We start from the raw sequence: 13,893 nt of genomic DNA on the forward strand, positions 1-13,893 counted from the left end.
GATTGTTTTAACTTCATTGACAAATTTACTAGCGTTGATTTCGTTCGTAATCAGATATATTTTTAAAATAAAATATACACTGTAATGTGAAGGTGACCTTATCCAGAGGTAAACTCGAGCATTGCACAATAACATCGCTCAACTCCAACCTAGATTTGCATACAATGCTCATCTATTTAGCATAGAATGGGTCGACCGGCACACAAATTCGGTTTTAGTCTCTGCCTAGCTGTAAGCTCACTATTCTGGTTTTGAAATGTAAAGCCACTTATATGAAGTTAAAATCCCTTTCACCGCCCTTTCATCGCTTTTTCTTCATTACCTCTTTTTTGTTCACTTACCTATTGAATACTCTGCATGGGAGCGAAAGTTCTTTACGTGACAGTTATAATCTTAAGAATTGTCAAAGTCAAAACACATTTAAAGACTTGACCTTTGGTCCTCCCCTTCAGCTGATCTTACGCTCGAGTACAAGCGCACGATAACAAAGATCAGTTAGTTCGTTGACATAGAGGGCTATCCAATCAGAAACGCGCTCCGTACTGATAACGACACATTCAACCAATCAGAATGGGTGATACGTAATCTCATTTGTTATCAGTGCACTCTAAGAGTTAGCAGACGACAGCGGACCGTCAATCTTTCTTTTTCTTTTCTCGAGAACACTCAATTTAACTCTACCAGCCATCATGAAGGTTTCTATGATCCTCGTTTGCTTGGCCCTTGTGCCTTTCGTCGTAGCTCAGGTAATTTTGACCTCCTTACATTGATTTTATTTGTTTCGTTCTAATTTTCTTTTCATCCCTTTCTCGTGTTTTTTTAATTGTGTCATTTATTCACAACCAGGTAGCCATGTAGTAAAAGAAGCTTTTAAACCCATTAGAAAATATTCCGACATGTACAGCGTTAAATGTTACAAGGCACTTCACAGCAAACCTTCTTTAATAAAATAGGTATTATTCTACTTCATAGGAGCCTGTAGTTATTTGTCGACACTATAGAAGATACTCGTTTAGGCAAGTACAACCGGGGACGATGTTGATCAATTTAAATGACACATTGCAAACTTCTTTATTGATTCTGTTCTGATATACGTTTCAGTATACTATCAATGAAAATTGAAGGAAGGACTCAATTTAATTAAGGAACCGTACATTACTCTTGATCTAAGGAGACACGAACGAACGAATGAAAATCTAAAATGTTCCGTTTTTGACAGTTAAGTCGGTGCGCTCTTTATTTAAGCTTAAACCAGTGTGGCACATGCAAATAGGATATATATCACTCTAAAAAACCTAGTCCATTCAATTTATAATATGAACCTACTATCTTTAGAATGATGCTGTAATCATTATTTGTTTTATCAATATTTCCTAAATCAAAGAACTAGTTATATGATATTTTATATCATTCATGTAGAATATTATGTTTCGACGCTTTATGCGTGACGCTTTTATTCTGGGAGTCTAGAACTGGATTTGTATACATTTTTCTATCATCAATTAGTAAAACCTTTGTTTCTCAGTTCATAATTTATTATGATATCGAGAAAAAAATAATTACAAAACTAGCTTAGTTGTATGTGTAATTCAAATCAACTATAAGACTGAAGTGAGAATTACTTTTAGCTGACAAGATAATTGCTTCCGAAACAGATCGGTATTGTTGTAATGACCCCCCCCCCCCCGTCCCCCACTCCGGGGTCGGAGGGACCGCATACGTGTTCCCAAAATCTCCGGTAAATGGCTACATTTCACTCAACAAAGTCCAGCCCGTAATACACAAAAATCCGGTCTGTATTACACACTGGAGATAGAGGGGTGCTCTCAAAGAGAGGGAACATGCATACGCGTACCCTATAACACTGGGTGGGGGTGGTGGGGGCGGGGGGGGGGTAATTAACATACCCTGCCATCTTTTTTGTTCTTCGTTTGTAATAGTACATGTATAGTAAATCCATGGATGTGCAGTGTATATTATTTTGGGACATCTGAGACTTATTGCAAAAGGCAACGCATTGAATGTTCGACCCTATTATATGCATCGGTTAAAGGGAAAGTCCACCCCCAAAATAAGTTTGTTCCGATAGAGGCAGAATAATAAGAAAATCAGGTGAGTGAAAGTTTGAGCAAATTCTGAATGAAAATAAGAAAGTTATGAATTATTGAAGTTGTGATCAATCAAATACAAATTGGCAACTCTGTGACTTATTATACGAGCTCTCCTTCATTTGCTTTGTGCATAATATTCCATAAAATCATGTTTTCTTCGTTATTGATGACGGAATATATTTGTTCCTTGCAGGGGGAGTATAAAAACATATTTGCAATTATTATATTTAGGGTGCATGTATGGTTGAAATTTTTCTTGAGGGAAAATGAAAATTTTAGATTTTTTTAGTACTGAGCAAATGGAAGTTGAGCTCGCATGATACGTCATAGAGTTGCCAATTTGTGTTTGATTAATCACAACTTCAAAAATCCTAACTTCCTTATTTTTAATCGGAAATTGCTCAAACTTTCACTGACTTGTTTCTCTCATTTTTCTACTCCTATTAAAACTAACTTAATTTCAGGGTGGACTTCCCCTTTAATTAGGTGTTCATCTTTAATGACATTTTGTCAGCATTCTTGATTTCCAATAACCCCAGGCAGAGCCGTGCGAAGGGGGGAGTGGTGCAGGACTCGCCGAAGAAGCTATTTTATCCAGCAGTGTTCCTAAATGTGAAGGGCAATAGTTGGTCCGTTCTAATATTCTTGAAATGGACAATGCTTCATAATTATGTATTGTTTGATAACCATTTGATAGCCAACTAACACCCGGACAATTCCCCAGGACAACTACCCCGTAGGATAGTTGTCCGGGGGGTAGGCGTCCTATAGCATGGTTGTCGTAGGGGGTAGTTGGCAGGGGGGTAGTTGTCCGGGGGTAGTCGTCCTAGAGGGTGGTTGCCCTAGGGGGTAGCTGTCGTAGAGGGTAGCTGACTGGGGTGGTTATGCGGGGGTGGATGTACGTCCAGGGGTAGGTGTCCTAGAACCGTTCATGTCATGTGCCGCTGCTATTCCGCTGTTTCAACCAACTTGTTTGTTTGTTTGTTTGTTTGTTTTTATTTCCGAAATCCATATATACATACAAGTTTAAAAAAACATACATAATAAAACACATTTCAAACGATAAGATAGTAAGTAAATGTGTAAAGTATAGACAAACGGTTGGATATGGTCCTGTTCTTCCATGGGGTCCAAAAACTAGCTATTCATAACTCTGTACTATCAATTTACTTCATAAGACGCCTCCAGCGGAGGAAGAAGCCGGCCTCTGGGAATATATCAGCGGCCTTTTCGAAACGGATCCCATCATCACCATCAAAGAAAAGGCTCAGATTGTCATCGACAACGTGAAGGATACCCACGTCAAGGTCAACGATTTTTTCACCGAACTCGAGCTCCCAACCATCCCAGGCGAAGACGAGTATCCCACCATTGAAGAGCTCGATGCCCAGATGAGGGAGCTATCCGAAAAAATTGAAAAACGCATCCAGGATGCTATTGACAGGTACAATCTATAGAACGAAGTAGAACTCGATATAATTATAACCAGTCATCTTATATGACAATCCACGGGTAACCGGGAAGCGGCATTTTTTTCTGCGGCACAGATTGGGGCTTTTTTTAAAAAGAGGTCTTGATTTAACCCTAACCCTAAACTTTCCCATAGGCTCAACACGCACCTAACCCCAATCTGTGCCGCTGGAAAAAATAACGCAACCGGGAAAAGGGGTACGTTCCCCCATCCCATCTGGTTCGTAGAGCCATAGTACTATATGAGATAATTTTTGGTCCAAAATTCTTTTCACAGTTTCCAATGAAATGTGTCATAATGATTTATGGTTTCTATCGCTTGACATTCTTTCCAGAAGTAAGAAGAAGCAACAACAAAAAAACAAACAAAAAAAACAAAAAAAACAAAAAAAACGAAACAAAGTAAAACGAAACAATGCTTAATTAAAGAAGAGAAGGATTTCGAAGTTACTACACCACCCACCCCCCCCCCCCCCCCCCCCAGTCCCTTACGTGGCAAAATTGTATATATATTTATAACGGCACCCAGTTCTTCATGTTGTCTCTATGTTCCGATGCTATAATCACATATTCTTCTCCCTGTATATGCTATCTAACTGTTCAAATTATTGCGTTATTCTATAATTTATATCGAAGTTCAACCCCATAAGTACATGGATTTCAAGATAGCAAATTACGCCTAATATAATGATGGAAAAGGATTTTCCTGAAGCCGACTGTAGATAGATTTGAACAATACAAAATATCTTTACAAAATGTTTGTGTATAATCATGATCGTGAACAAAGTAGGTAAAGTGAAATCCATATTTTATTTAGTTTGTATGGTAGGTGATAATGTATTTATTTTCTTATTCTTTCGAATCCTTTACTTGTGTTTATCTTTTTAGCATCGACTTTGACGCATTCAACCTGGACGGCGAGCCTGAAGGCGAGAGCGAGCACGAAGCCGAGCCAGAGCCAGAACCAGAGACTCCTCCCCGTGCGAAGTGGTATCAGTGGTGAACATTCAATGATATTGACCACCACAGATGAATTCCCATGAACAGTGATTCCATTCTCAAGAAGAATATCTCCAAACGCCCGAAATTTCCCGCGAAATTTACCCTGATTACACCTCCACACAATCTGATCGCGTTTATATTGCAAACTCAACAAAAATTGAGATAAACGGAGCATTCTCAAAATGCATGATGAAGAAGTATTTTCTAGTCCTCATTGTTGATATATCTGTCATAAGGAGAATAAAATGCTGTCATTTGTTATTATGACAAAACATTATGACGTCACAGGGTAGAATTCGATTAATTCAAACAACCTGTTTTTGTCTCTGTTTTATATTTCTTTTTTTCTTAATCTATTAAACGTCGTTGCATTAGCTACACGAAAAGAAGATTATTCATATGCTTATTAAATTATTGTGATAACGGTATTCGATAAAACGTGTAAATTTGTTTCTTATTGAGTAAAATGTTGTAAAATCTACCACCCTTCCATATATTTGCCTCTCTTTTGTCATTGTGATGTTATCTGAGTCACTTGTGAAAAATAACACATTCGGAAACGACATAGGAAGTGTAACCTTTCATATGACTATGACGTAATGAAAGTGCTGGATAATGGATAATTTGAAAATTGAATGCTCGCATGAATGCTAAGTAAGTTTGACATCACGCATGGTGCCGATGAACCGATTGATTTGTGAGTGGATTTGTTGATTTGTTATTCAAAATTCCATTATTAAGTTGTTTACTAATTGATTGAATGATTGTTGTTTGTTGAGACTTTTGTTGGATGGATGCTTTCCTGATCGACCCAATTGTTAACAGATAAATTAAATAGTTAATCAATTAATTTATCAATTGATTGAGTTATTATTGGTTGGTTGGTTGGTTTATTGGTTTAAATGTTGATTGATTAGTTAATTGGTTGATTGTTTGTTTGCTTGTTTGGTTGGTTATTATTAATTGTTATAGTCACTGATTATGGTTGCTTGGTTGGTTGCTTGCTTTGTTATTAAATTAGTTTAGTGATTCTTTGACTGATTGATTGAGTGAGTGGGTGAGTGAGTGAGTGGATGAGTGAGTGGGTGAGTGGGTGAGTGAGTGGGTGGGTGAATGAGTGAGTGATTGGGTGCAGTGAGTGAGTGAGTGGGTGGGTGAATGAGTGAGTGGGTGAGTGGATGAGTAAGTGGGTGAGTGAGTGAGTGGATGAGTGAGTGGGTGAGTGGGTGAGTGAGTGGGTGAGTGGGTGAGTGAGTGATTGGGTGCAGTGAGTGGGTGAATGAGTGGGTGGGTGAGTGAGCGAATGAGTGTGTAGGTGAATGAGTGAGTGAGTGAACGAGTGAATGAGTGAGTGGGTAGTTGAATGAGTGAGTGAATGTGTGAGTGGGTGAGTAAGTGAAAAGGTCTCTTCGCAAGGCAAGTAAGTTTTAGGATGAAAACTGTTTTTTGAATATGTGTAATGAACTGTTATATGATGTGATGGTGAGGGATGAGGTGAACGGTTCGGGTTGGACGTGGTGCGGATAACAGGATTAGAAGGACACATCAACGTAGATATCGTCATCATAGTATTCATTTCCATTAGCAGATTAAACACAATATCATCATTAGGTCCAAATCACAGATTTTTTTTAAAGGGAATGCCTAAATTATCTCTGCCGACAAAGACAACCAACAGTAAACCCTAAATAATATTCTTGAATGCTATGAAACCAAACCTCCAACCAGCTTGATTTGTCTGTTTATTCCCGATAGTGATTTGCCCATGCAGGCACATGATTCCGGGAAGTGAATGATCCAGAATTCATGACCCGTTAGTGGAATTGGGAGCAAAAATAATTTTTCCCGGAAACGTTATTTTTTCATCTCGCAGGAATCCCGCCGGTCATCCCGATGGTAAGGGTGTGGGGAGGAGTCATGTTTTTTTCCCTTTTCCTCAATGGGAGGGGTGGACTTTTCGTCAGTGTCTTATTCTCTCTCTCTCTCTCTCTCTCTCACACAAACACACACACACACACGCGCGCGCACACACACACACTTGCAACCATATGTATCGATCACATGGTTTTATATCCATCTTTAAGGAACTGAAACATCCCAGTCTTGTTCTTCTCTCAAATAACTCTTCAATGCACTCCCATTTAATATAGGCAATGAACAGTACGATCTAAATAAAAGTTGAACTTTTTATTAGAATTTATACAATCTCAAAATGAAAGCATTATACAAATGTATAAATGTACACGACGTAGCTGTACACATTTACCATCGACAGTACAACATTGCATTAGCACGATAATCATCAATTCCTAAATCATTGATTAGTTAGAGACAGTCAACTGTCATTTTCCTCATGATATAACGAGACACCAACACTAAATTCATTACTTTATATCCTTGTTTACAATCATCCAAGTATTTAACTGGCCAAATAAAGGTTTCCACAAATAAATTATAGCTTTTTGAAATGATATATGAAAGTAAATTTCTGTATATCGGCCTTTGCTTAGTGAGGTACAGTAAATAATGAGGTCTATGTTGCATAAATCTGGTGACTGCAAAGTCCGTAATTAGATCACTGAGATTTTCTGTGTAAAAACATCCTCAAAAGGTGATATGATTTGTTTTCTTCATGCAGACGTTCTAGATAATTGTCATTCTATATCTTATTTTGTTGCTTTGAAGCTATTGAACATATTGAATAATTATACTGAGTTAGACAGTACCACCTTTGCACTTAGATACACCTGTATAAAGCACCCTATAAATGTAATTATTATTATCATTATTCTATGATCTGGTGTTATTTAAGCACATGCCTGCCACGTCAAACGCTACTGCTAGAATACCCACAAACCCAAACATGAAAGAAAAAGCTTATAAAAGCATATAAATACCAGAAACCTTCAGAATATATCCTACGACCTGGGCCCTGTATTATTATAAAGAGTTGCGATTGATTCCAATCAACAGCAACTTGAAATTAATGGCAGCTGTATAGTACTTAGGAGAAACGAGTTGCGATTAATTTCAAGTTGCGATCGATTTGAATCAATTTTGACTTTTTATGAAATATAACAATTTCAAGACACACACACATGGGGGTGTTTCACAAAGATCCTAAGTTGAACTTATCTCTAAGTTGGATTTAACAATTATGGAAAGCCATTAGCATCTATGAAAATATTTTGTAAAAGTTATTTTAAAAAGCATAAAATATTGATTCATATATTCTAGAATCAAGGAGATTTCATGAACTTGATCTGGAATTCATAAAAAGTCTAAAATACTTGAATTTTCACTTTTGAATATATTTTATTTTAAGGCTCTAAATGGCTCTCCATAATTTTTAAGTCCAACTTACAGTTAAGATTGACTTAGGATCATTGTGAAACACCCCATGAGCTTATAGTAAGAATAACAGATGAATGAAGCTTCTAAAATATAACAAAATCATGATACTGAGAAACTCAGGATACTATCATTAAATAAAAAGAATCTAAATCAGATTAAAGATAAACTTGAGTTCTGGTAAAAAAAGAAAATGAATTCTCACAGAATCAAACGGAACTTACACTGAATGTTCAGGGTTACAAATAAATGTAATTTGCCAAACAATTTGGGTAGAAAATGTATACTGGCTGAGTAATGAGCATAGAAAGATAAGGAGATGAAGGTAAGTAGGCCCGACACCATTTGTGTAGTCCCATACATCTTTCTGTGTACAGTGCTTGTTACTTTACCAAGACTGGGTCAAATTTATTATGATTTTGATGACTCCAGAACCTTGCAGTACACACCAATACTTACATGCTACATGATCAACTTTCTCTGATCCATTCCACACCTTTTCTTTCACAATGCAATCACATGACCAGAACTCAACTTTATCTTTAACCATTATCCAGCATTCCCGCACGACTGACCTTGACAGATGTTGACAACACACAAACAAAGATCGATATTTAAAAAATATATATATGCATGAAACAAGTTGCCATGTAAAAGTCCCTGCTTGGTTACCCTAAGGGCCACGTCAAATACTGCTCATGTTAATACACATACAATCACAAGACTCAAGTGCTCTGACCGACTAAGAAACAACAGATATTCCCCCCAAAGAACTGCTTATCTATTCTCCTATTTTCTTCAACATGAATAGCACCTACAAATTCGTTCAACTCAAGGCACTTTAAAGCAAAATAGTTTCTGCTCAAACACTCGCTTTACAAGGATGCCCTCGAAGATTGATTCATTTTTGACTAAAATCTTAGCCTGAATGTCGAAACAATCAACTGAACAACACTTTGAGATGATCAACAAACAAAATTCTAAATCTAGAAGGATGCAGAGTCCTATAATGAAAAGCAAATGTTATTTTTAAATACATGACTAACATAGGGATTAGTATTTTACTTTAGTTATTAAGAGAAGATGCATTTCTTTACATACAGTTTACAACCAAATTATTCATACCCCATGTAAATTCGATGTTGTTTTTGTTTTTCGTAACACAAGAATGAAAGGTTAGGTGGACTGATTGAATTAGGACGTTTGTTGACTTCTTTTAGATATTAGCTTTAAAATGTCACATTCTCAAGAAACATAAGTCACAACGAATCCATTTTTCACATACTTGAAAAGTTACAAAACTTGGTAAGGGTATGAATAATTTGTTTAAAATTGTATGTATGTATATATATATACATAGGGAGAGGGAGAAAGAGAGAGAGAGAGAGAGAGAGAGAGAGGGAGGAGAAGAGAGAGAGAGAGAGAGGGGGAGGGGGAGAGAGAGAGAGAGAGAGAATAGAAAGAATATTAGTTGGTGAACAATTGTCCGCTTCCATCCCTCAAGTTTCCACATACAATTTAACCTTATTAAAGACCCTCCCCGAAGTGAACAATTAAATAGATGAATTATATATCAACGGAAAGCTTATAATGCCATATATAACAATAAGATCAATTATATGCTATTTTAATGTCTGAGGAGTAAACAACTCTCTCAAAACTAGAAATCTAAAGCTTTGAAAATTGAAAATTGTCAACCCCAAAACTTGATGACATCATCTAATGTGAAGTACGCATATTCAATAATGATTGTGCATTAATTAATTTCACAAACTTCTATCACTCATGGTATGAAAGAGAGTTTCATGCCCATAGAAATTCTGCGTTTACAGTAAACCTAGGTAGTATTACAAAACTCGCAAAATGCATATTTATTTCAGTAAATGTTCATATAGGTTCAGATATCCTAAATGATACAATGATATATTATTAAGAACTACATTTTGTGCTACATTTTGGGGTTAAATATATGGAAAATAGCATATAGACCTACAATTTGGGGACTAAAGGCAATATAAATATCATACAAGATTTTCTGTATCTCGTGATGAAACAAAGAAAAGTGGCTACCTGAAGTGGTCTACATGTATGTTTCTAAAACCTAAGTGGTCGAAAAAGATCTCTTTGGATTTGTTTACCCTGTTTTGAGGCAGCTTATTGTGTTAGGCCAAATAAAAAAAGAACATGTTTAGCGTCCTGTTTTTTTTTAAAATAGGAAGGAGGAGGCCCTTTTTTTTCTTTCTTTCTTTCAAAAATGGCTGCTCAAAAAGGCCGCTCGATGCATTCTCCCTGACAGTCGGGCTATTTTACAAGATGGCCGCCAATATTTTTTAAAATATTTTTTTAAAATCAGAAATAGATCCATTTTAGCAGTGTTTTTCATGTTTCTTTTCTTTTAAATTTTTTTTTTTTTTAAATAAAAAAAAAAAAAAAATAGGAGGCGGCCCCCCAAAAGGAAGCAGGCAGGGACGCTAAACATGTTTATTTTTTTTTACATGGCCTTATGTGCGATTGAGGATTCCACTGTGCTTTGGACAATTAACCAGGCCGCCGGGTCGGTACTAACAGTCAGACATTTCTTTTGCAATAATCCAAGAAAGGGACTGAGAAACATAATGGTCTAGAATTGGCAGCGATAACATCTTTACAAGCAAAGTAACAAACCCTGAGTAAAATATCCATTACAAAAATGACATTTAGAGATAGAATGTGAACAGACCATCTGTTATACACAGTACACATACCACACACCTCCATGATGTAAACCCAACCCATAATTGATTGTGGACATGAGCATGCTTTGTATGCCATTACATATTTATAGATATATAATCTAACTAGATGGAATTCGACTGCGCGCAGTCGAAAATGATGCCTCCGTTATAGAGCAATTTTACAAACCAAAACAGAAAAAAAAAATTGAATTCACGTTCAATGGTAATCCATTGACAGGTTCTCAGAATATTGTGATTACAAGCAATTTCTCATATACATATATTGTCACAAAGTGACTGGTAATTTAAGACTAGAAGATAGTGACTGGTTTTTAGACTAGGAGATAGGCATCTAGAACACAATAGAATCCCTAGCTACAGTACCTTTTCTCAATGGGAGAGCTATGTATGTGTGCTTGTGTGCTGTGTGCATGTGTGCTGCTGTTCAGGCATAGTTTGGGCTGGGCAGAGCAACTTAAGCATTGGTCAAGACGATGGGTGTGTGAGGAGTTGAGATGTGCAGCATGTAGCTACTTACTTTGGTTGGCATCTACCCTTAAATTCGGGCAGCACAGGCCAGGAGAAAACTTCTCAACAGCTCCACATCGTGTCTCTGACACCAGTAAGTGATATTTTAGCAATATTCTCTAAATTAACCCATATTTTCTTGTATCATGTAATATCGTAAATTAGGGCGTGGCACATGAATGAAGGTCATTTACATTAGGGATAATTGTCTAAGTTTGCATTTTGCCAAGAAATCATTGGAATTAATCATTTAAAATGTATCTTATATTTATGCCATGTATAATGTTATTTCCTTTCGACAGAAAGAAGTCAAGTCAGTTAAAGATAGTCAATGTGTTATGAAGAAAGAATAATGTGCCTTTACAATTGTGAAAATATGCTATAGGCTAGATAGTTAGTTTTCTTTCATAGATTTGGAAAGAAGGTGATTTAATTTACCAATTTGGGTTATTTTTAGTTAGGAAAATTGGTAAAAGGAATAGAAGACATTTTAGGAAGTTGTTGACCTTTAAATAAAGATATACTTTGAATATAGCTTTAACAGCCAACAAATGGTTTGCATTTATATTGATGATGAAATCCAGGGGCTATTTTGATGTACAGTATATATCTGATGAGTGTTATTTTCATGAATTTTGGATACTTTAAAATTCTCTTACACATGTAAAAAGCATTCATGTGTAGGCAATTATAAAGATTATTATAAACATTATGTTGTGACTTGTAGGCTGTATATATATTGTTTTAACAGCAGTCAGGCAGCTGGGTTCCACTTTGAGGTTCCAGTTTAGGTCCCATTCCGGGTCCATTCGGATTCCATTCCAGTTTCATTACGGTTCAACTCCACAAGAGATCTTCAAGGACAGATCTTCCAAAACAGATCTTCTCTAACCTCTGAGATGAGACTTTTCGTCTACTAGACGAGCTACATCATACTTCAACGCCGAATACGTCAGAAACGACGAGCTTCGGAACAGCGACTATACTCAAACAGCCAGGGTTCTTCAAGTTCGTGCGTTTGTCTACATGAGACACACCTGGAGCACAGGAAGACAATGTAAGAACGTTCCATAGGGTTGAGAACGGTCGCGGACATTTAATTCATATCAATTATTCTGTGATAAAACTCGTAGTATTTGAGTTTTTAGATATTTCTAAGAGGCACAGTTTACGTACTTGAGCTCAAGGTTTTGTACGGTTTTACATATGCAGTACTGCTTTACCAAAAAGGGGTATTGGGTTTTCTTACGGAAATTAGTGAATTACTTGTAAAATCATTTAAATAACTCAGACTGAGTGAATCATTTACATGTGAACAAGTATAGTTAATGCATATGACTGAAATATATTCATCATATTGGCATTTCAACTTTGTATCAGATATATGTAATACTCATTCTGAATACAGTGAGTGAAGAAGAATAGATGAAGAAATGTGATTAATAAATCATACTTTCAAGATTTAAATATCTACATAATGCATTGAATTTGTGTAATTATTGTTGTGTGAATTCCTAACCAACATATCTATAGTAAACAGAACAGCTTCTATCAGCCAGATATTGCCAAACAGGGCATTAATCTGACATATATGACCCTTTGATCTTTGACCTCATGACCATAAAATCTACTCAGTTCATTGGCTCTGCAAGATGTTCTGAGTTAAATAGTAATCCATCTGTCAGTTCTAATGAGAATGCGTTCACAAGCTATTTTTGCATACATAATGGGCCCATGACCTTTGACCTTTGACCTTATGAACCAAGAATCTACTCAGTTCATTGGCTCTGCAAGTAACAAACATGACCTAATTTTGGCATGAATCCATCAATCGGTTCTTGAGATAACGCGATCACAAGCTGTTTTTGCATTCATAATGTGCGCTGTGGCCTTTGACCTTTGACCTACGTGCTCCAAAATCTAATCAGATTGTCTTCCTATGGTGATACACACTATCATTAAGTTTGAAGTTTTTACATCTCCAGTGGTTCTTGAGATATCATGATAACAATCTCAATGTATGGAATTTCATAAGTTGACCTCTGTGACCCTTGACCTTTGACCTACCTGCTCCAAAATCTAATCAGATTGTTTTCCTATAGTGATACACACTATCACTAAGTTTGAAGTTTAAATCTCCAGTGGTTCTTGAGATATCATGATAACAATCTCAATGTATGGAATTTCATAAGTTGACCTCTGTGACCCTTGACCTTTGACATACGTGCTCCAAAATCTAATCAGATTGTTTTCCTATAGTGATACACACTATCACTAAGTTTGAAGTTTAAATCTCCAGTGGTTCTTGAGATATCATGATAACAATCTCAATGTATGGAATTTCATAAATTGACCTCTGTGACCCTTGACCTTTGACATACGTGCTCCAAAATCTAATCAGATCGTCTTCCTATGGTGATACGTACTATCCTTAAGTTTGAAGTTTAAATCTCAAATGGTTCTTGAGATATCGCGCTAACAAACTCAATACAAGGAATTTCATAAGTTGACCTCTGTGACCTGTGACCTTTGACCTACGTACTCCAAAATCTAATCAGATCGTCTTCCTATGGTGATAAATACTATTCCCGAGTCTTAAGTTTAAATCTTAAATGGTTCTTGAGATATTGTGATAACGGTCAAACGGGACGGACGTACGGACGGACGTACGGACGGACGGACGGACGTACGGACGGACGGACGTACGGACGGACAAC

The 13,893-nt window shown here is 36.6% G+C and overlaps 1 protein-coding gene across 1 annotated transcript; it reads left to right on the forward strand.

The window, feature by feature from the left end:
* The first annotated feature begins 628 nt into the window (after positions 1-628).
* Positions 629-5,064, forward strand: LOC582117. The gene is made up of 3 exons (XM_795067.5): positions 629-746; positions 3,290-3,555; positions 4,470-5,064. Exons 1-3 carry the CDS (start codon positions 690-692, stop codon positions 4,582-4,584), a joined length of 438 nt encoding a protein of 145 aa, XP_800160.1. The 5' UTR covers positions 629-689; the 3' UTR covers positions 4,585-5,064.
* The last annotated feature ends 8,829 nt before the right edge of the window (positions 5,065-13,893 follow it).

The sequence above is a fragment of the Strongylocentrotus purpuratus genome, unplaced genomic scaffold, assembly GCF_000002235.5.
Source record: "Strongylocentrotus purpuratus isolate Spur 01 unplaced genomic scaffold, Spur_5.0 spur5_contig_833, whole genome shotgun sequence".
NCBI classification, from domain to species: domain Eukaryota; kingdom Metazoa; phylum Echinodermata; class Echinoidea; order Camarodonta; family Strongylocentrotidae; genus Strongylocentrotus; species Strongylocentrotus purpuratus.